The sequence below is a fragment of the Ranitomeya imitator genome, chromosome 4 (genome assembly GCF_032444005.1).
Source record: "Ranitomeya imitator isolate aRanImi1 chromosome 4, aRanImi1.pri, whole genome shotgun sequence".
Taxonomy (NCBI): domain Eukaryota; kingdom Metazoa; phylum Chordata; class Amphibia; order Anura; family Dendrobatidae; genus Ranitomeya; species Ranitomeya imitator.
In genome coordinates this window covers 642,951,313-642,976,101 of record NC_091285.1, presented here as the reverse complement: position 1 = coordinate 642,976,101, position 24,789 = coordinate 642,951,313, and the positions used below count along the sequence as shown (strand labels likewise).

At 43.6% G+C, this 24,789-nt stretch overlaps 1 protein-coding gene across 3 annotated transcripts in view; it reads left to right on the top strand.

Moving 5' to 3' along the window:
• Positions 1–24,789, top strand: part of LOC138677069 (RING finger protein 112-like) — a 90,084-nt gene that overhangs the window by 24,331 nt on the left and 40,964 nt on the right. For all 3 annotated transcript variants that reach the window (XM_069766905.1, XM_069766903.1, XM_069766904.1), the window contains 3 exons: positions 9,645–9,749; positions 13,389–13,439; positions 13,535–13,579. In XM_069766905.1, the coding sequence (XP_069623006.1) occupies positions 9,645–9,749; positions 13,389–13,439; positions 13,535–13,579 (201 nt within the window). The remainder of the gene's footprint in view (positions 1–9,644; positions 9,750–13,388; positions 13,440–13,534; positions 13,580–24,789) is intronic.

Below are 24,789 nucleotides of genomic sequence, written 5' to 3'. Positions count from 1 at the left end.
TGGCTTAAGCAGTGGGACACGTCTGGCACTGCAGGATCTGAGTCCATGGTGGCGTAGTGTGTTACTTATGGTAGGCCTTGTTACATTGGTCCCAGCTCTCTGCAGTTCATTCACTAGGTCCCCCCGCGTGGTTCTGGGATTTTTGCTCACCGTTCTTGTGATCATTCTGACCCCATGGGGTGGGATTTTGCGTGGAGCCCCAGATCGAGGGAGATTATCAGTGGTCTTGTATGTCTTCCATTTTCTAATTACTGCTCCCACTGTTGATTTCTTCACTCCAAGCTGGTTGGCTATTGCAGATTCAGTCTTCCCAGCCTGGTGCAGGGCTACAATTTTGTTTCTGGTGTCCTTTGACAGCTCTTTGGTCTTCACCATAGTGGAGTTTGGAGTCAGACTGTTTGAGGGTGTGCACAGGTGTCTTTTTATACTGATAACAAGTTTAAACAGGTGCCATTACTACAGGTAACATAGTAACATAGTAACATAGTTAGTAAGGCCGAAAAAAGACATTTGTCCATCCAGTTCAGCCTATATTCCATCATAATAAATACCCAGATCTACGTCCTTCTACAGAACCTAATAATTGTATGATACAATATTGTTCTGCTCCAGGAAGACATCCAGGCCTCTCTTGAACCCCTCGACTGAGTTCGCCATCACCACCTCCTCAGGCAAGCAATTCCAGATTCTCACTGCCCTAACAGTAAAGAATCCTCTTCTATGTTGGTGGAAAAACCTTCTCTCCTCCAGACGCAAAGAATGCCCCCTTGTGCCCGTCACCTTCCTTGGTATAAACAGATCCTCAGCGAGATATTTGTATTGTCCCCTTATATACTTATACATGGTTATTAGATCGCCCCTCAGTCGTCTTTTTTCTAGACTAAATAATCCTAATTTCGCTAATCTATCTGGGTATTGTAGTTCTCCCATCCCCTTTATTAATTTTGTTGCCCTCCTTTGTACTCTCTCTAGTTCCATTATATCCTTCCTGAGCACCGGTGCCCAAAACTGGACACAGTACTCCATGTGCGGTCTAACTAGGGATTTGTACAGAGGCAGTATAATGCTCTCATCATGTGTATCCAGACCTCTTTTAATGCACCCCATGATCCTGTTTGCCTTGGCAGCTGCTGCCTGGCACTGGCTGCTCCAGGTAAGTTTATCATTAACTAGGATCCCCAAGTCCTTCTCCCTGTCAGATTTACCCAGTGGTTTCCCGTTCAGTGTGTAATGGTGATATTGATTCCCTCTTCCCATGTGTATAACCTTACATTTATCATTGTTAAACCTCATCTGCCACCTTTCAGCCCAAGTTTCCAACTTATCCAGATCCATCTGTAGCAGAATACTATCTTCTCTTGTATTAACTGCTTTACATAGTTTTGTATCATCTGCAAATATCGATATTTTACTGTGTAAACCTTCTACCAGATCATTAATGAATATGTTGAAGAGAACAGGTCCCAATACTGACCCCTGCGGTACCCCACTGGTCACAGCGACCCAGTTAGAGACTATACCATTTATAACCACCCTCTGCTTTCTATCACTAAGCCAGTTACTAACCCATTTACACACATTTTCCCCCAGACCAAGCATTCTCATTTTGTGTACCAACCTCTTGTGCGGCACGGTATCAAACGCTTTGGAAAAATCGAGATATACCACGTCCAATAACTCACCGTGGTCCAGTCTACAGCTTACCTCTTCATAAAAACTGATTAGATTGGTTTGACAGGAGCGATTTCTCATAAACCCATGCTGATATGGAGTTAAACAGTTATTCTCATTGAGATAATCCAGAATAACATCCCTCAGAAACCCTTCAAATATTTTACCAACAATAGAGGTTAGACTTACTGGCCTATAATTTCCAGGTTCACTTTTAGAGCCCTTTTTGAATATTGGCACCACATTTGCTATGCGCCAGTCCTGCGGAACAGACCCTGTCGCTATAGAGTCACTAAAAATAAGAAATAATGGTTTATCTATTACATTACTTAGTTCCCTTAGTACTCGTGGGTGTATGCCATCCGGACCCGGAGATTTATCTATTTTAATCTTATTTAGCCGGTTTCGCACCTCTTCTTGGGTTAGATTGGTGACCCTTAATATAGGGTTTTCATTGTTTCTTGGGATTTCACCTAGCATTTCATTTTCCACCGTGAATACCGTGGAGAAGAAGGTGTTTAATATGTTAGCTTTTTCCTCGTCATCTACAACCATTCTTTCCTCACTATTTTTTAAGGGGCCTACATTTTCAGTTTTTATTCTTTTACTATTGATATAGTTGAAGAACAGTTTGGGATTAGTTTTACTCTCCTTAGCAATGTGCTTCTCTGTTTCCTTTTTGGCAGCTTTAATTAGTTTTTTAGATAAAGTATTTTTCTCCCTATAGTTTTTTAGAGCTTCAATGGTGCCATCCTGCTTTAGTAGTGCAAATGCTTTCTTTTTACTGTTAATTGCCTGTCTTACTTCTTTGTTTAGCCACATTGGGTTTTTCCTATTTCTAGTCCTTTTATTCCCACAAGGTATAAACCGCTTACACTGCCTATTTAGGATGTTCTTAAACATTTCCCATTTATTATCTGTATTCTCATTTCTGAGGATATTGTCCCAGTCTACCAGATTAAGGGCATCTCTAAGCTGTTCAAACTTTGCCTTCCTAAAGTTCAATGTTTTTGTGACTCCCTGACAAGTCCCCCTAGTGAAAGACAGGTGAAACTGCACAATATTGTGGTCGCTATTTCCTAAATGCCCAACCACCTGCAGATTTGTTATTCTGTCAGGTCTATTAGATAGTATTAGGTCTAAAAGTGCTGCTCCTCTGGTTGGATTCTGCACCAATTGTGAAAGATAATTTTACTTGGTTATTAGCAGAAACCTGTTGCCTTTATGGGTTTCACAGGTTTCTGTTTCCCAGTTAATATCCGGGTAGTTAAAGTCCCCCATAACCAGGACCTCATTATGGGTTGCAGCTTCATCTATCTGCTTTAGAAGTAGACTTTCCATGCTTTCTGTTATATTTGGGGGTTTGTAACAGACCCCAATGAGAATTTTGTTACCATTTTTCCCTCCATGAATTTCAACCCATATGGACTCGACATCCTCATTCCCTTCGCTAATATCCTCCCTTAAAGTGGACTTTAGACAAGACTTTACATAGAGACAAACCCCTCCTCCTCTCCGATTTTTACGATCCTTTCTAAACAGACTGTAACCCTGTAAGTTAACTGCCCAGTCATAGCTTTCATCTAACCATGTCTCGGTTATTCCCACTATGTCAAAGTTACCTGTAGATATTTCTGCTTCTAGTTCTTCCATCTTGTTTGTCAGGCTTCTGGCGTTTGCGAGCATGCAGTTTAGAGGATTTTGTTTTGTTCCAATCTCCTCACTGTGGATTGTTTTAGAAATGTTCTTACCTCCCTTCTGAGTATGTTTTCCTGGGTCGTCTTTGTTCGAGTCTAATGTTTTTCTTCCCGTCCCCTCTTCTTCTAGTTTAACGCCCTCCTGATGAGTGTAGCGAGTCTTCTGGCGAATGTGTGTTTCCCAGGTTTGTTGAGGTGTAGTCCGTCTCTGGCGAGGAGTCCATCATACCAGTAATTCACACCGTGGTCCAGGAATCCAAATCCTTGTTGTCTGCACCATCGTCTTAGCCAGTTGTTTGCATCAAGGATCCTGTTCCATCTCCTGGTGCCATGCCCGTCTACTGGAAGGATAGAAGAAAAAACTACCTGTGCATCCAGTTCCTTTACTTTCTTCCCCAACTCTTCAAAGTCCTTGCAGATTGTCGGTAGGTCCTTCCTTGCCGTGTCATTGGTGCCAACATGTATCAGAAGAAATGGGTGGACGTCCTTGGAGCTGAAGAGCTTTGGTATCCTATCGGTCACATCCTTGATCATCGCACCTGGAAGGCAGCATACTTCTCTTGCAGTTATGTCCGGTCTGCAGATGGCTGCTTCGGTGCCTCTCAGTAGTGAGTCTCCCACCACCACCACTCTTCGTTGCTTCTTGGCTGTACTTTTTGCTGTCACTTGTTGCTGTGTGCCCTTTTCTTTTTTGCTTGCTGGTATTGCTTCATTCTTAGGTGTGCCATCTTCATCCTCTACAAAGATTTGATATCGGTTCTTCAGTTGTGTGGTTGGTGATTTCTCCATGGTTTTCTTGCTTCTTTTGGTCACATGCTTCCACTCATCTGCTTTTGGAGGTTCTCTGACACTTTTTGCACCTTCTGTGACCAGTAGAGATGCTTCTGTTCTGTCTAGAAAGTCTTCATTCTCTTTGATGAGTTTCAAAGTTGCTATTCTTTCTTCCAGACCCCGCACCTTTTCTTCTAAAAGGGCCACTAGTCTACACTTCTGACAGGTGAAATTGGATTCTTCTTCTGGTCGATCTGTGAACATGTAGCACATGCTGCAGCTCACCATGTAGGTTGTCACATCTGCCATGTTGCTCCTAGATCCTGCTGACTTGCTGTGTGTTTTCCTTCTTGTGTAATCTACTCAGCCAAGCTCTCTTGCAATAATGTCCTACAGGCAAAAATTCGCGCGCCTTACGGCGCGCGGTTTGGTGATGCTTTCGAAGCAGCTGGTCCCGGCTGTACCCAACGATCTTCTAGCTTAGGGAGACTTCGCTTCTCCCAGAAGGCACCTGGAATATGCAAATTAGCCTCCTGAAGCTTGAATCCCTGGTAATGAGTGGAGGAAAGAGGAGACTCTTAAAGAAGATGTTACAGGTCTGTGAGAGCCAGAAATCTTGATTGTTTGTTTCTGACCAAATACTTATTTTCCACCATAATATGCAAAAAAAATGATAATAAAACAGACAATGTGATTTTCTGGATTTTTTTTTCTCAGTTTGTCTCCCATAGTTGAGGTCTACCTATGATGTAAATTACAGACGCCTCTCATCTTTTTAAGTGGTGGAACTTGCACTATTGCTGACTGACTAAATACTTTTTTGCCCCACTGTGTGTATATATATATATATATATATATATATATATATATATATATATATATATATATATATATATATATATATATATATATATATATATACAGTGGGGCAAAAAAGTATTTAGTCAGTCAGCAATAGTGCAAGTTCCACCACTTAAAAAGATGAGAGGCGTCTGTAATTTACATCATAGGTAGACCTCAACTATGGGAGACAAACTGAGAAAAAAAAATCCAGAAAATCACATTGTCTGTTTTTTTTATCATTTTTTTGCATATTATGGTGGAAAATAAGTATTTGGTCAGAAACAAACAATCAAGATTTCTGGCTCTCACAGACCTGTAACTTCTTCTTTAAGAGTCTCCTCTTTCCTCCACTCATTACCTGTAGTAATGGCACCTGTTTAAACTTGTTATCAGTATAAAAAGACACCTGTGCACACCCTCAAACAGTCTGACTCCAAACTCCACTATGGTCAAGACCAAAGAGCTGTCAAAGGACACCAGAAACAAAATTGTAGCCCTGCACCAGGCTGGGAAGACTGAATCTGCAATAGCCAACCAGCTTGGAGTGAAGAAATCAACAGTGGGAGCAATAATTAGAAAATGGAAGACATACAAGACCACTGATAATCTCCCTCGATCTGGGACTTCACGCAAAATCCCACCCCGTGGGGTCAGAATGATCACAAGAACGGTGAGCAAAAATCCCAGAACCACGCGGGGGGACCTAGTGAATGAACTGCAGAGAGCTGGGACCAATGTAACAAGGCCTACCATAAGTAACACACTACGCCACCATGGACTCAGATCCTGCAGTGCCAGACGTGTCCCACTGCTTAAGCCAGTACATGTCCGGGCCCGTCTGAAGTCTGCTAGAGAGCATTTGGATGATCCAGAGGAGTTTTGGGAGAATGTCCTATGGTCTGATGAAACCAAACTGGAACTGTTTGGTAGAAACACAACTTGTCGTGTTTGGAGGAAAAAGAATACTGAGTTGCATCCATCAAACACAATACCTACTGTAAAGCATGGTGGTGGAAACATCATGCTTTGGGGCTGTTTCTCTGCAAAGGGGCCAGGATGACTGATCCGGGTACATGAAAGAATGAATGGTGCCATGTATCGTGAGATTTTGAGTGCAAACCTCCTTCCATCAGCAAGGGCATTGAAGATGAAACGTGGCTGGGTCTTTCAACATGACAATGATCCAAAGCACACCGCCAGGGCAACGAAGGAGTGGCTTCGTAAGAAGCATTTCAAGGTCCTGGAGTGGCCTAGCCAGTCTCCAGATCTCAACCCTATAGAAAACCTTTGGAGGGAGTTGAAAGTCCGTGTTGCCAAGCGAAAAGCCAAAAACATCACTGCTCTAGAGGAGATCTGCATGGAGGAATGGGCCAACATACCAACAACAGTGTGTGGCAACCTTGTGAAGACTTACAGAAAACGTTTGACCTCTGTCATTGCCAACAAAGGATATATTACAAAGTATTGAGATGAAATTTTGTTTCTGACCAAATACTTATTTTCCACCATAATATGCAAATAAAATGTTAAAAAAACAGACAATGTGATTTTCTGGATTTTTTTTTCTCAGTTTGTCTCCCATAGTTGAGGTCTACCTATGATGTAAATTACAGACGCATCTCATCTTTTTAAGTGGTGGAACTTGCACTATTGCTGACTGACTAAATACTTTTTTGCCCCACTGTATATATATATATATATATATAATGCAGCGTGAGATAGCTTTAAAGCTGGTAATTCAATTACCGGCTTTTGCTATCTCCTTCCTAAACCCGACATGATATGAGACCTGGTTTACATACAGTAAACCATCTCATATCCTCATTTTTTTGCATATTCCACACTACTAATGTTAGTAGTGTGTATATGCAAAATTTGGCCGTTCTAGCTATTATATTTAAGGGTTAAATGGCGGAAAAAATTGGCGTGGGCTCCCGCGCAATTTTCTCCGCCAGAGTAGTAAAGCCAGTGACTGAGGGCAGATATTAATAGCCTGGAGAGGGTCCATGGTTATTGCCCCCCCCGGCTAAAAACATCTGCCCCCAGCCACCCCAGAAAAGGCACATCTGGAAGATGCGCCTATTCTGGCACTTGGCCACTCTCTTCCCATTCCCGTGTAGCGGTGGGATATGGGGTAATGAAGGGTTAATGCCACCTTGCTATTGTAAGGTGACATTAAGCCTAATTAATAATGGAGAGGCGTCAATTATGACACCTATCCATTATTAATCCAATTGAATGAAAGGGTTAAAAAAAAACACACACATTATTAAAAATTATTTTAATGAAATAAAAACAAAGGTTGTTGTAATATTTTATTTAACGCCCAATCCAATCACTGAAGACCCTCGTTCAAGGAAAGCTCCCACGATCTATGAACAGCCAGCAGAGGGCGCCTCACCGCAAATGCAGGTAAATATAGGTCATTGACCTACTTTACCTTCATACCCCGGGGTTTTGCAGCGAGGAGTAGCGCTGCATTAGCAGAACTCCTGGCTGCAAAATGTTTTAACCCCTTCAGAAGGATTTACATCGTTGGACTTTACAGATCTGCGGAAGGTATGTATATTGTTGGTTTATTATGTTTTTTTGGTTACAGAACGAGGGTCTTCTGGGGTGGCTGGGGGCAGATGTTTTTAGCCAGGGGGGGGGCAATAACCATGGACCCTCTCCAGGCTATTAATATCTGCCCTCAGTCACTGGCTTTACTACTCTGGCAGAGAAAATTGCGCAGGAGCCCACGCCAATTTTTTCCGCCATTTAACCCTTAAATATAATAGCTAGAACTGCCAAATTTTGCATATACACACTACTGACATTAGTAGTGTGGAATATGCAAAAAAAATGGTGATATGAGATGGTTTACTGTATGTAAACCAGGTCTCATATCATGTCGGGTTTAGGAAGGAGAAAGCAAAAGCCGGTAATTGAATTACCAGCTTTAAAGCTGTCTCGCGCTGCATTAAATATAAATATATATATATATAGGTGTCTCCCTGACATATATATATGTATATATACCTATTCTATGTGTATATATCTATTCTCATCTAACCTGTCAGTGTGATTTTACTGTACTCTGCGCTGAATTACCGGCTTTTCAAAGGAAACCCGTGCGTAAAAATCGGACAGCAATACGGATGTCATACGGATGTTGCGATAAAAAAATCGCATGACACTCGCATGACACTCGCAGACGTTACATCAGTTTTTTCGGTCCGTAAATCGGACCGTTTTTTTCTCACACAAGTGGAAAGGGGCCCTTAGCCTGTGCCCTGTGTCTAGTAGTGATGTGTACCTTCTGCCTCCCAAGCTCTTGTAAAGGTACCTTCACACTGAGCGACGCTGCAGCGATACCGACAACGATGTCGATCGCTGCAGCATCGCTGTTTGGTAGCTGGAGAGCTGTCACACAGACAGCTCTCCAGCGACCAACGATCCCGAGGTCCCCGGTAACCAGGGTAAACATCGGGTTACTAAGTGCAGGGCCGTGCTTAGTAACCCGATGTTTACCCTGGTTACCAGCGTAAACGTTAAAAAAACCAACACTACATACTTACCTTCAGCTGTCTGTCCTCCGGCGCTCTGCTTTCCTCCTGCGCTTAGTAACCCAATGTTTACCCTGGTTACCAGTGAAGACATCGCTGGATCGGCGTCACACACGCCGATCCAGCGATGTCAGCGGGAAGTCCAGCGACGAAATAAAGTTCTGGACTTTCCTCAGCGACCAACGATCTCCCAGCAGGGGCCTGATCGTTGGTCGCTGTCACACATAACGATTTCCTTAACGATATCGTTGCTACGTCACAAAAAGCAACGATATCGTTATGTGTGAAGGTACCTTAAGTCTACAACTTCAAAGAATGCCCATCACTGGCGTAGACTCTTTGTGCACACGTCAGGAATCTTTGCAGAATTTTCCTGACCCAAACCGGACTTTTTCCGCAGGAAATCCACATGTGTTTTTTTGCGGATTTTTCACGTTTTTTTTCCGGAGCTTCCCCAATGCAATATATAGCGGCAAAAACGCGAAAAATCCGTAAAATTAATGAACATTCTGCGGTTTTTTTTTTTTACCGCGATGCGTTTTTTTCGTGAAAACATGTGCACCAAAATTGTGGATTGCATTCTATTAATACGATGCTTAATGGATGTGTGTTTTATCGCGTATTTATAGCGAAAAAAACACGAGAAAAAAAAAGCAAAAAATCTGGAAAGTGTGCACACAGCCTCAACGTAGTCTTTGACCAATTGGTAAAAATGTTTCCAGATCTGGAGAGGATCTCAGGTTGGAATAAAAAATAGTTTCTAGTAGAGTTGCTGCATAAGGGACTTGGAAGTAGTGTAGGCCATGCATTCTGCCATTTAAACTGGACTTGTCACCAGGTCAAAAATGGCCAGTTTTTGCCATTATTTTATTAAATCTGTCATAGGGTTCTCAAGATATGAGCTTTTTGATTTAGTGCTAATTTTTTTTTTTGCAAGGGGTAGTGCTTACAGTGAAATAATGCCCATATCTATGGAACCTTATCACTGATATATACCGTACAAAAAAAATGAATATTTGGGAGCAGCAGGAATAAAATATGAGCAAAAACGGGTCATTTTTGATCAGGTGAAGATCCCCTCTAAGTTCTGACATTGTCTCTTTAATCCCTGCAGATTGCTGTATTTCTGATGGGCATGGAAGGTTCCATGGATATATATGTTGATAGAAAGTCCAACATAAAGATGTGCATGTTAACCATGCTCCTCAGCTTGCATCTTGTAAGTACGGTAGCTTTTATTATAAAAATAGTGGTGTGCATCTGTCATGGCACAGCTGTCGGGTGACCTGGGACCAGGGGCTCCTTCCCTGTCCCTAACACTAGGGGGCGCCCTAGCTCGCCCTGCTACCCGGGATACTTCAGATGGTGAAGATGCCTAGGCCTCCACCCTTGCCTTATCTCCTGAGTTAGCCTTCCATCTGTTCTCTTCCTCCACCCAGGGAAGAGGGGGTGCTACTGTGCACCGTAGTACACAACCTTACAAACAAAGCAACACAGACAAGGGTTAACAGAAAACTCCAGGCACACAAAATATTAACATATAACACATATGACAGAGGAATGCACCGGGGTGTGAAGGTAGGGAAATAAACCAAAATAGAGAAGGATAAGGAATTGCCATACAAATATACCAAACAACAGTCACAGATAACTCCTTCAACTCTCCTTTCCCTCCCACCACCGCAGCAAATGCTAGCTCTGACAAGGATTTGGAACAGAGCCCAGATTATAAAGGGAAAAGGAGTGGCTAACTGAGCTCAGCTATAAGAACAGGGATTTTCAATATAGCCAATTAACCCCTGTTCTGCTAGAGGAAATAAACATATTTAAAATGAAGGAGAGGTGCTTCTTCTCAGTGCCAGTGTAGGAGCAATCAGACGCTGCGGTCTTCTGGCTCCACACTATGAAAACAAGAAAAGATCATGCCCATACAGACAGGAACACCTCACAATATATAAAAAATTCAATGAGTAGAGATGCTACTCTTCCCTGAGGAAGCCGCTTTTTCTGCGGCGATACACGTGGGATCCTATCCCACACCTCCTGTCCCCCATCATCAATGCTGGCTCCGCTTCTAAATCTTTGGACCATGGAAGCTGGGATATACTAGTGTAAAGACTGGGCACTTTAGCCCTCTTTATTTATGTGCTTCTCTATTCTTTTACTGCAATTCCTTGCTAGTACGCTACTAAGATCTCTTTAAACTCATATGGTACTGTGATACTGGTGTAAAAGCTGCCCATTATGGTTTAGACTTATTTAGATCAAGTGTTTTTTTTTTTATTATTTAGATCAAGATTGAACATCATCTAGGAGCCATCTTTGCATACTTTTTGCACATTTTCTGCATATTATGTACATTATTTGTACCTAGATGTTTTTGGGGGACTATTGGTGTGAGTTATCATTGCCCCTATAATAGGGCATGGTTTCTGTATAGGTATCTTCTTTGCAATTTTAATGCTTTTAATGTTCTTTGTGCTGTGTGTTATTTTCTACCAATAAAGCATTGAATTTTTTATATATTGTGAGGTGTTCCCGTCTGTATGGGCATGATCTTTTCTTGTTTTTATGTCCTTTTTCAAGCCCATGGTGAACTCTCCTGTTTGAATTGATGTGTGGTGCCCTCCTGTTTCTTTATCTAGTGTGGTCTTCTGGCTCCACACTGTTGCGGGAACCCCGTGACAGCATCATTCATGGCAGGGACAATACTTTTTTGTTTTTAAGGCTTTCATTGTGTCATTGTGGGATAAGAATGACCTAGTAACATGATGAGTATCATTACGACAATGCTAAACTTATATAAGCTTTTTATATATACAGTAGAGAGCAAAAGTTTGGACACGCCTTCTCATTTAAAGATTTTTCTGTATTGTATGAAAATTGTACATTCACACTGAAGGCATCAAAACTATGAATTAACACATGTGGAATTATATACTTAACAAAAAAGTGTGAAACAACTGAAAATATGTCTTATATTCTAGGTTCTTCAAAGTAGGCACCTTTTGCTTTGATGACTGCTTTGCACACTCTTGGCATTCTCTTGATGAGCTTCAAGAGGTAGTCACCGGGAATGGTTTTCACTTCACAGGTGTGCCCTGTCAGGTTTAATAAGTGGGATTTCTTGCCTTATAAATGGGGTTGGGACCATCAGTTGTGTTGTGCAGAAGTCTGGTGGATACACAGCTGATAGTCCTACTGAATAGACTGTTAGAATTTGTATTATGGCAAGAAAAAAGCAGCTAAGTAAAGAAAAACAAGTGGCCATCATTACTTTAAGAAATGTAGGTCAGTCAGTCCGAAAAATTGGGAAAACTTTGAAGTGTCCCCAAGTGCAGTTGCAAAAACCATCAAGCGCTACAAAGAAACTGGCTCACATAAGGACCGCCCCAGGAAAGGAAGACCAAGAGTCACCTCTGCTTCTGAGGATAAGTTTATCCGAGTCAGCAGCCTCAGAAATCGCAGGTTAACAGCAGCTCAGATTAGAGACCAGGTCAATGACACACAGAGTTCTAGCAGCAGACACATCTCTACAACAACTGTTAAGAGGAGACTTTGTGCAGCAGGCCTTCATGATAAAATAGCTGCTAGGAAACCACTGCTAAGGACAGGCAACAAGCAGAAGAGACTTGTTTGGACTAAAGAACACAAGGAATGGACATTAGACCAGTGGAAATCTGTGCTTTGGTCTGATGAGTCCAAATTTGAGATCTTTGGTTCCAACCACCGTGTCTTTGTGCGACGCAGAAAAGGTGAACAGATGGACTCTACATGCCTGGTTCCCACCGTGAAGCATGGAGGAGGAGGTGTGATGGTGTGGAGGTGCTTTGCTGGTGACACTGTTGGGGATTTATTCAAAATTGAAGGCATACAGCATGGCTACCACAGCATCTTGCAGCGGCATGCTATTCCATCCGGTTTGCGTTTAGTTGGACCATCATTTATTTTTCAACAGGACAACGACCCCGAACACACCTCCAGGGTGTATAAGGGCTATTTGACCAAGAAGGAGAGTGATGGGGTGCTACGCCAGATGACCTGGCCTCCACAGTCACCAGACCTGAACCCAATCGAGATGGTTTGGGGTGAGCTGGACTGCAGAGTGAAGGCAAAAGGGCCAACAAGCGCTAAGCATCTCTGGGAACTCCTTCAAGATTGTTGGAAGACCATTTACGGTGACTACCTCTTGAAGCTCATCAAGAGAATGCCAAGAGTGTGCAAAGCAGTCATCAAAGCAAAAGGTGGCTACTTTGAAGAACCTAGAATATAAGACATATTTTCAGTTGTTTCACACTTTTTTGTTAAGTATATAATTCCACATGTGTTAATTCGTAGTTTTGATGCCTTCAGTGTGAATGTACAATTTTCATAGTCATGAAAATACAGAAAAATCTTTAAATGAGAAGGTGTGTCCAAACTTTTGGTCTGTACTGTATATTATTGCTTTTACAATTTTTTTTTTTTTTTTTTTTACAAACCTTTGCTTTGCCCAGCAGCAACTTGGGAGTCAGAGATTCCCATTCCATTTAAACGCCATTTTCATCCATTTCAGTGATTTTCCAGCCTCCCCAGTCCTCCTGTTAGGGTCTTCCGGAAAAATTCTCGAGTTTCCCCTTGACTTCCATTTATACTCACTACTCATTTTGAGCCCATCCTAGCGTCCGAACTGCTCGATTCGAGTACTGACCACTGGGACATTTTCGTCCTCAATCATCACTAATAATATAACCACAACCCGGGAATAAGCCCAAAGCTATGTACGTACCCAAATGTGAATGCTTTAACCACTGCACTGCTAAACTGCGTCAACGTAACAACCGGACTGCGTCACCTTTTGCTTTTGTAACTTTTTTAGGTGTACAATGTGAGCTCAACGATAAAAGAAACAGATATTGACTACCTTGAGGTGAGAAGAAAAAAAATTCTAAGTTGTTAATATCACTTATTTCACATTGTTTGGACATTTCTTACATTTGTCTTAATATCTTCATTATTTCCTAGATTTACTGTCATGGACTCGGCAGCGATAAATTACATAAATTAAAGGTATAGTATGATTTTATGGTCAAAGCCAAGTTTGCACAAACTTATACAGATAGTTAATTTCCAAAGGCATATACATTTTTTAAAGGGAACCTAACAGCTTCACCAGGACCCCTAAACTGCCACCATGAATTTATTGCTATCATTGTGCCCTTTCTAACAAGCCCATTTTGTTGTTTTATTGATCTCTTTACATGCCAAAAATATATTTTATAACTGGGCTTATGATATGGTAATTAGTGGGTAACTAGGTACGGGGGCGTTGTTTTCCCCAGACTGCCTCCCTGACAATGCACAGTAAGTGGGGTGTATGCACAACGGCTTTCTTAGTGCGCATGCTGAGTTAGGCAGCGGTAACGTAGGACACAACCAGATGTCAATGACTGTTCTTCCTCCCTAGCAATGCACAGTAACCCAGTTGTACCCCCCCCCCCCCCCGGCCTCATTGCCACATTGTGCATGGCCAGGGAGGTCACAGCCAAGGCCGGACTTGTCTATCTGGCAAATTCTAGATGGTCCGGTCCGGCTGTTGGTCACATCAGCCGTGACTCTATTAACATTATCTATATATTGTCAACAACTGTGGCGCAGCACAGAGCCATCACTTACTTCGGCAGGCCATAAGATACTTTCAGCCCGCGGCCTGCTGGAGGCCAGCATGATGTAGTCACTGCGTCGCACAGCCTGTGTCCATTGCTGCAACCAAGACAGGATAAAAGAGATGGAGGCTGCAGCTGGATTAGGGGAATATAAGATTTTTTTGTGTGCTGTGGGGAACCATCATGCTATATGGGAGCTTTGGGTAAACATCTTACTATATAGGAGTTGTGGGGAACCATCATCCTATATGGGGGCATTGGGCGACATTCATTCTAAATTCGGGCTGTGGGGACCATAATACTATATGGGAACTGTGTGGGACCATCATACTATATGGGGGCTTTGGAAGACCATTATACCATATGGGGACTGTGGAAGACAATTATACTATATGGGGGCTGTCGGGGACCATTATGCTATATGGCGGCTTTGTGGGACCATCATACTGTATTGTGGCTATGGGGAACCATCATACTCTTTGTTGGCTGTAGAGGAACATTATACTATATGGAGGTTTGTGGAGGGACCATTATACTGTATTGAGGGTGTTGATTACCATTATACTGTATTGGGGCTTTGGGGGGACATCATACTGTTTTGGGGCTGTAGAGGACTATCATACTGTTTTGGGGCTAATGCAGACCATCATACTGTATTGGGGCTGTGGAGGACTATCATACTGTGTTGTGGCTGTGGGAATGATAATACTGTATGGCGGCTGAAGGGGAACCTCATATTGTATGGGGACTGTGGGTGAACATCATACTGCATGGGGGCTGTGGGTGAACATCATACTGTATGAACGCTGTGGGGGAACATCATATCATATGGTAGTTGTGGTGGAACATCATACTATATGGGGCTGTGGGAGAACATCATACTATATGGGTGCTTCAGGGGTACAGCATACTATATGAAGGTCTGTGGGGAGAATAAATTGTTGTATTTGGGCTGTGGAGGACCATCAAACTATATGGGGGCTGTGGAGCAACATCATACTGTATGGGGGCTGTGGGGGAACATCATACAATATGGTGGTGTGTGTGTGGGGATCATCATACTGTACTGTGGCTGTGGTGGACCATCATACTGTCATGAAGCTGTGAGGAAATACATCACACTATATTGAGGGCTGCATTGGGACCATCATGCTGTATTGGGGCTGTGGGAGGACCATCATACTATAATGTGGTATGTGAGGGACCATTATAAAGTGCAATATATGGAGGGCTATAGGGGAACTATCAAACTGTGTGAGGGAACCATCATACTGTGTGGGGTACTATGGTGGAACCATTATACTGTGTGTGGAGCTGTGGAGACTATGTTGTGGGAGGACCATCACACTGTGGGGGGGGCAGTGGTAACCATCATACTCTATGGGGGACTGTGGTGACCATCATACTGTGTTGGGGGCTGTGGTGACCATCATACTGTGATGGGGGACTGTGATGACCATCATACTGTGAGGGGGGACTGGAGTGACCACTATACTGTGTGTGGGGTCTGTGGAGACCATCTTATCGTGTGGGTTTGTGGGACCATCATGTTGTGTAGGTGCAGAAATGTGGGAACATCATATTGTGTTGGCTCATGTTGGAGGCGTATCATACTCTATGGGGGCCAAAAGAAGGGGTATCAGTGTACGAGAACACTAAGAGGAATGAATAGGGACAAAATTACTGTATAAGTCCGGCAATACCCTAATATGTTCTTCTGTTAATGCACCTATGTGCCATTATAGGACTTTTGCTCTTGGGCCCAATGACTTCTATGTATGCTCCTGCTTTATTACAATAAACAGGCATTGGGGTTTATTAATACAAGGAGGCACAATGGGAATCGTCTTTATAGGGAGAGCACAGGAGGCATTATTATAAGAAGGCACAGGGGTCATTGTCCCCCTTCTCCCACATCTACCTCAGCGGGGCATGTGCTGACACTAACCTTAACTTCCTAACTAATAGGTAGTATCATCAAGTGTCCAACGCCCACTTGATGGCCATATACTACTTCTCTACGATGCAGTAATTTTTCTCACAGGGAGACAGTTTCTGACTCAGGTATATTATCGGGTGTTTGCTGCCTTTCACTTCCTGAGAGGTCCGTCAAAGATGCCACTATCATGATGAAGTTAGGGGTGAAGCGACTGTAGTAACCCATGATGCCCAGAAACGCTCTCATCTGCTTCTTTGAGAGCGGTTGGGGCCAATTCCGGATTGTGTCAACCTTCCTTATGGCATCAAATATCGCCTGGATTTTGCATAGATGGCTTTCCCGATCTTGACTGAAGATGATGGTCTCATCCAGGTAGGCTGCTGCTTACTTCTTGTGAGGTGCTAGGATTTGGTCCATGACTCTCTGGAAGGTGGCTGGAGCTCCTGATATACTGGAAACAACCATCTGGCATTGCAAAGGCCATCTTCTCATTGGCATGCCAATACCCTTTCATGAGGTCCAAAGTCTTAATGTATCAGGTATGCCCTAGCTTTTCAATGAGCTCATCAACATGGGCATTGGATAAGTGTCAAATTTAGAAGCTTCATTCAGCTTCTGGTAGTCATTGCAGAACCACCATTCTTCATCTGGTTTCAGCACCAAGACGAAGGGACTGGACCAGCCGCTCTGGGATTCTTAAATGACACCCAAGTTCAACATTTGTTTCACCTCCTTTGAGATTACCTTTTGTCAGGAATCTGTTATGGCTTCAAATTCACCCATACATGAGGCTTCGTGAGGGTTTCATTTTCAGTAACCAGAGTACAGCCTGGCAACTCTGAAAACAGTTCTCTGTTCCAATTAAACAATTCTTGGTACTGCTGTTTCTGGGCAGGTGACATCTCTGCCACCTTAACATCTTTCACATCCACTTCGGGCTTAGTCAGCAAACATGGAGCTTCCACGGGGTCCCTATCTCGCCATGGCTTTATCAGATTAGCATGGTACACCTGGTAGGGCTTTGTTCTGAGCTAACATAGAAAAATAAAATAAAAACATTCCATAAGATACGGCCATGGGTGGGATTCGGCCGGTTGTCCCCGGTTCGATGGAACCGCTTGTTAAAAAAGCAGCCGGTTCCCAGAACCGGGGAGATTCAGAGCCGTGATCCGGTACCACACCTCCCAACCGTCCTGTATCCCGCGGCGCAGTCCCAATATTGAGAGTGCCCCGCGGTCCCGCACTGCAGAGATGCATCCCTCCAACCGCAGAGAGCCGCACACCACATATATGTCTGCCGCTGCTCTGTGCGCACAGGATCTGTGATGAGGTCACAGGAGGGGAGGAGTCATGAGTCACATGATCAAGGGCCTCCATGTATTGCAGGAGTCTGCCGTGCTGTCATGGTGCTGGAAGAGGATAAGCTTACAATGCCTACAAGTAGTATTCAACCCCCTGCAGATTTAGCAGGTTTTTTTTTTTTTTTAATCAGATAAATTTTTATTAAGGAAAATCAATTATAACAAATGACATCAAGCTGTTATTCACAGATAATCATATATTTTATGAACATAACTCCCCCCCCTTTTCCCTCCCTATCCCCCCCCCCTTCGAGACCCCTTTAATGCTTTCCCAAATTCCCATCCGATATTCCTTCCCCAATTCAAATACAATTGTATAGTATGAACATCATCTATAACATTATGCATCCTCCCCACAATTCTAATTCCATTCTATCCATGGCTGCCAAATCTTTTGAAATACATCTAGTTTATTTCTCTTAGTATAGATACTTTTTTCCAATAAAATTATATGGTCCGCCTGCGTAAGAAAGTCTCGTCTAGTCGGAGGCTCCTCCCTGATCCAGAACCGAGCTATCAATTTCCTTGCTATGAATAACAGTCTAGCAATCGCCAGTTTAACCATAGATACCACTGCTATTTCTTCCACATAGCCTATTATACAAACAAAAGGGTCTCTGGGAATGACACACCTATATACCAATTCAATCCGATTCAATACAACTGTCCAGAAGGCAATCTAGGGCAGTGCCACAGCATGTGTAACATGTCTGCCTGTTCCTGCGAACATCGTGGACACTCGGAATCAGACCTCAAACCCATCTTGAACAGTCTATCGGGAGTTCTGTAAGCTCTATGAATCACGTATAATTGAGACATCCTCCCAGGTTCGCTCATAGAGATCTTAGTCACATATTCTAAAATAGATTCCCATCTATCATCATTTATCTCTCCCAATTCAGATTCCCATTTCACTCTAGACTTGATGGGATGTTTGGCTAGAAAGGTGAATAATAAATCTCTATACACTTCTGAAATTGCCCCCCTTGTCCCGCTGTTCTCCAAAATGGAAGCCAGCGTGATATCAATCTGGATCTCAATAAGTTTTCTCCGACATTGCGACCGATACGCATGCTGAATTCTTTTATAATGATATAAATTTAAATGTGATAACTGGAATTCTGTTTGTAACTCCACAAATGACTTAAGTCCCCCTTGACCCAGTAGCTGACCCATCTTTCTAATTCCTGCCTCTCTCCATGGCCCATATCCTTCCATTTGCTTAAATTCTTGTAAGTTTATATTATCCCTTATAGGTGAGTATTTGGTAAGGCCTGTGACACCCCTAATCTGTTTAACTTTTTCCCATACCTTATGAATTAGGAGAACAGTAGGAAACCGAGAACCCAGTTAAAAATTGCCCCCCTTCCAAACTCTCACCCAGAGGCCATTTTCCCATCAAATAACTCAAACTACTGGGCGATTGCCCCTTTCCCATCTCCTCCCCCCATCCTCCAATATGCTGGCATTGTGCTGATAAAAAATATACCCAAGGGTTAGGGAGCGCCAAGCCCCCTTCCGCCTTTGGCCTCTGCAAAGTTTCTTGTTTAAACCTTGGGTTTTTCCCCCCCATATTAGTTCGCCAAACAGCGATTTAATTTTATGGAACCTACTCTGCGGAATCCAAATTGGAGAATTATGCAGTACATATAACAGCTGTGGCATCACAATCATCTTCAAAAGGTTCACTCTTCCAATTACAGAGAGATGTAGTTTGTTCCACGCTGAAATTTTGGTACGTATTTTTTGTAGCAGATGGCTTAGATTAAGTTCTTCAAACCTCGTCAGAGGAAGGGTGATTTGTATCCCAAAATATTTAAATTTCGAAACTACCTTCAATTTTGCTGACATTTCCACCTCCTCAGTACCCCTTTCTACCTCATCAATGGGCATAATGCACGATTTGTCCCAATTTATTTTGAGTCCAGAGAATTCCCCAAATTCCTCAATTAATGCCACCGCGTTATCCAGATTCTCCCCTGAGTCCCCCAAAAATAACAAAATATCGTCAGCATACAGAGACACCTTCTCCTCCTTCATTCCATAGACAAATCCTTTTATCTCTCGTGCCTCCCTTAGGGTTCCACAGCTAGGGCAAATAGCAACGGAGACAATGGCCACCCCTGCCTTGTACCCCTATGCAATGAGAAACTATCAGCTAATTTATTATTTACTCTAATTTTTGCCATTGGAGAGGAGTATAGCAACCCCACCCAAGATATAAACTTAGGCCCGAACCCAAGGCACAACAGAACCGAACACAAGTAATTCCATTCTACACAATCAAAGGCCTTATGGGCATCCAAAGACACCACCACTCTCTTTCCAGCATTTTCGGCTGGAATTTGCATATTTAAATATAGTCTCCTTAAATCGATTGCTGTAGATTTGTTGGGCATAAATCCAGATTGATCTGGGTGGATTACTTTATCAATCACATGGGTTAGTCTGTTGGCCAAGGCCTTTGCCAAAATCTTTATATCCGCTGTAAGGGTACCGTCACACAGTGGCATTTTGATCGCTACGACGGCACGATCCGTGACGCTCCAGCATCGTAACAATATCGCTCCAGCGTCGTAGACTGCTGTCACACTTTGCAATGTACGACGCTGGAGCGATAATTTCATGACGTATGTGCGATGTAGAAGCCGTTGGTTACTATGCGCACATCGTATACAATATCGTGCACACCTTTGTCACACCATGCGATCATGCCGTCACAGCGGGACACTAGACGACGAAAGAAAGTTTCAAACGATCTGCTACGACGTACGATTCTCAGCGGGGTCCCTGATCGCAGGAGCGTGTCAGACACAGCGAGATCGCTGGAACGTCACGGATATATCGCTGGAACGTCACGGATCGTGCCGTCGTAGCGATCAAAATGCCACTGTGTGACGGTATCCTAAGGAGTGAGATTGGTCTGTAGGACTCCGGATTCAGCGGATCCTTATCAGCTTTAGGAATGACCACAACAATGGCCTCTCTCATAGATGTAGGTAGTATTCCCCTCTCCAACGACTCATTAAATACCTTCTCCAATTTAGTTATTTCTTCATTAAAAATTTTGTACACCTCTACCGGAATGCCATCCGCCCCCGGGGCCTTATTACCCGCCATATCCGCCAGTGCCACCCTCAGTTCCTCCGCCGCCATCGGCCTATCCATCCATTCTCTATCCTCCTCACCTAGTCTAGGAAGCTTAATCGCACTCATATACCTGTTCATCTCCTCTTGACCTTTATGTATCCTAGAGGAGTATAACTCACTGTAAAATTGTTTAAATACATCCAAAATTTGATCCCCTTGTGTAACCACATTACCTTCCTTTGTTTTAATTGCGTATACATGTGAGGATTCCCGTTGTGCCGAAGCTACGACTGAGAGCAGGTGCCCCACTTTCTCACCCTCCGCATAGAATGCCTCGTTCTGAAATGCCCGCAATCTCTCTGCCTTACGGATGTGAAGTTTATTAACCTCCGACTGGGCCACTCTCATGCGGGTCTGCGTAGCTTTGGAACACTGTGCCCCCAATGCCTCCTCCGCTGCCCTTAATTCCTCCATCACTGCTTTATCTAGTTTTTGAGACCTAGTCTTAAATCGAGATACTTCTCTGAATAAGATCCTTCTAAAAAACGCCTTCATAGTATCCCAAACTATATGACCCTCTGCACTACCTTCGTTTATCCTAAAGAATTCACCCAGTTCCTCTCCTATCTTTTCCATATCCAGCAACCGTAACCAAAAGGGGTGAATTTTCCATCCCATACCTGCCAACCTCCCCTGTTCTCCCAATTGTAGAGATACCATCAGAGGACAATGATCCGATAGAACTCTGGGCAAATATTCCACTTCCTGCACAAAGTTATCCATCCCTTCATTTCCCAAAGCCACATCAATGCGAGACAAGGAACCATACGTCGCCGAGTAGCACGAGTAAGTGTAGTTCTCCATATTTCGAACTCTCCACAAGTCTATCCATCCAATTTCCCTCATGTAGTTTCCAAAAGGTGTTACATTCCCTTCCTCTCTATTCCCTGTATGTTTGCCCCTATCCCAATGATCATTTGCAATATTATTCATGTCTCCTATTACAAGCAACGGGACTCCAGTCCATTTCCCTGATATGTCCAGAATTTCCTGTATCTTTTTTCCCGAAAACGGTGGAGGGATATATAAAGACACTATACATAATAATCTATGCAATATCTTACATACAATAAACACGTATTGCCCGTCTTTGTCTATTATAACCTCCACTTCTTCATATGGAGTAGAAGTGTGGATTAATACTGACACTCCCCTAGCATAGGCTGAGTACGTCGAGTGATAAGCCTTCCTCACCCATCTTTTTTGTAACATAGCTACTTTGTCTTCTACCAGGTGTGTTTTTTGAAGGCATATCATTGAGGGCCTGTTTCAGCAGATATTGTAGAATTGCGGCCCGCTTTGAGACATTTGCGAGACCCCTAACTGTCATGATCCCAATGGCAGGGGATCACAAAAAGGACAAGCACAGATACAAACAAGCTCTAGGGCGATGGAACCTGAGCTGACCGCGACCCTGAACCTAACACACAAATAAAAGTAGCCGGGGAACGTGCCTACGATGATCCTAGACGTCTCGCTCCAGCCGAAGATCTAACTTCCCCTATCAGAAGAAACACAGACCTCTCTTGCCTCCAGAGAAATACCCCACAGCAAATAGCAGCCCCCCACATATAATGACGGTGAAATGAGAGGAAAGCACATACGTAGTATGAAAACAGTTTCAGCAAAATGAGGCCCGCTAAAGCTAGATAGCAGAGGATACAAAAGTGAACTGCGCGGTCAGCGAAAAACCCTTCAAAAAAACCATCCTGAAATTACTTGAACTCATGTGCCAACTCATGGTACATGAAAAGCAATTTCAGCCCACTAGAGCAACCAGCATCAGAGAATCACATATCTGCAGGCTGGACTAAAAACCAAATTAAGCAAAACACAAAACAGGAAAATCCAAACTTAGCTTGTCCAGAAGGTTCTAGGAGCAGGGAGCAGAGGTAACAAGACACACTGGATACATTGATAACCGGCGAGGAAATGCCAGCAAAGCCAGGTTAAATAGGAAACTCCCATATGCTGATGGAACAGGTGGAACCCAGAAACCCAGGAAAGACAAGTCACCCAGTACCATCAGTAACCACCAGAGGGAGCCCAAAAACAGAACTCACAACACCTAACGTTCCAGCTTAGAATTTTAATTCTACCCCCCATGATATATCACAGTACCAAACGTTTGACTCATTAAGAAAGGAGGTCTCGGTCCTCCCCCCCTTGCCCTTCCCTCCCGCCCCCCCACCTTCCCAACGTTCCAACTGAAATAACTCCCAACCTTCCCTTCCATCCCCCTCCCAAAAGATTGATTGGCTCCCACAACTTTTAAGCTGATAAGAATTCACTCTCCCTCTCTATTTGAGATCTAAGAGGGCGTTTTTACAGCCCAACAATACAAGCTCAATGCTCCAACTACTCTCCCGTCCACATTTATCAAACTGCAATGTCCGTTGTGCCGTCGAACACAACCCACATATACCAGCATAACATTATGTCATCTCAGAGATGACCATTAACTTATCAAATTCAAACTGACTAACAGGTAATCACTGTTTCCACTTCACCCAGAGTCTGCTTCAGCGGGACCGTTCCGCTCTGATATTTTTGGTGGTAGAATCCAGCCAGTGTGTCGCCTCCTCTGGATTCTGAAAAAAGTGCACCCGATCCAAGGCAGCGACTCTCAGCTTAGCTGGGTAAATCATTGAATAGCGCAAATCCAAGTCTCGTAGTCGCCTTTTGACTTCTCCAAACGTCATTCGGAGCTTTTGGACGGCTACAGAATAATCTGGGTAGATGGAGATGCGATTGCCATCTATGGATCCGCACAGTTCCTGGTTTTCCTCAGCAGGGTATCCCGGTCCCGATAATTCAGAACTTTAGCCAAGATGACTCTTGGGGCTGATCCTGGGGGCAGGGGTCTGGTGGGCACACGATGGGCCCTTTCAACGGAAAACATTTTAGTGATACCATCCCCTCCTACAGTGTTTTTCAGCCATGACTCAATGTACTCAGTGGAGTTATTTCCTTCCGCTTTTTCTGGCACCCCCACAATCCTCAGGTTACTCCTACGGGAGCGGTTCTCAAGATCATCAGTTTTATATTCCAGTTCAGCTATACGCTGCACATACTTTTTTTCCCTTTTCAACAGTTCATTAACCTGGTCTTCAGCGCTCCCCACACGTTCTTCCACCACCTCCACTCTCTGTTCAACTTTGCGCACTGCAGCATTAATAGCAACCATCTCTCCCTTTAATTCATCCACACGACTGTTCAGAGCTGCAAGGGCAGACTTGTTGTACATCACCACAGAGAATATATCTTTGAGCGTCGGCTCTGCTATGTCTAGTGTGTCTGGCTGTTCAAGCTGGTCAGCACGTGTGTTGTGAATTCTGTGGCTGAATTCACTCCTGTGGTCACAAGTGGTACTGCAGCTTCTGAGCTTCCTCCCTCAGGTGTTCTGGTGAGCTCGTTGGCTGCTTTGTTATTTAACTCCGCCTGATTCTGTCTTCCTTGCTCCTTGTCAATGTTCCAATGTTGGATCTGAGCTTCTGGATCTTTCCTGTGGCCTGCTGCTCTGCTTAGATAAGTGCTTCTTTGCTTTTGTTGCTACTTTTTCTGTCCAGCTTGTCATTTCGTTTTGCTGGAAGCTCTGAGACGCAAAGGGTGTACCGCCGTGCCGTTAGTTCGGCACGGTGGGTCTTTTTGCCCCCTTTGCGTGGTTTTTTGCTTTAGGGTTTTTTGTAGACTGCAAAGTTCTTTTTGCTATCCTCGCTCTATCTAGAATATCGGGCCTCACTTTGCTGAATCTATTTCATCCCTACGTTTGTCTTTTCATCTTGCTAACAGTCATTATATGTGGGGGGCTGCCTTTTCCTTTGGGGTATTTCTCTGAGGCAAGTCAGGCTTGTTTTTCTATCTTCAGGCTAGTCAGCTCCTCAGGCTGTGCCGAGTTGCATAGGTAGTGTCAGGCGCAATCCACAGCTGCCTTTAGTTGTGTTTAGGATAGGTTCAGGTATTGCGGTCTACAGAGATTCCACGTCTCAGAGCTCGTTCTATTGTTTTTGGGTTATTGTCAGATCACTGTATGTGCTCTTATTGCTGGCACACTGTGTCACTGGATTGCCTACATAACACACGTGCATCCACATCAGGGGATCTCTGTTCCTCCCCACTGCTCTGCGACTGGCCCCCTCCTTCTTGTTGTTCCCCAGGGACATA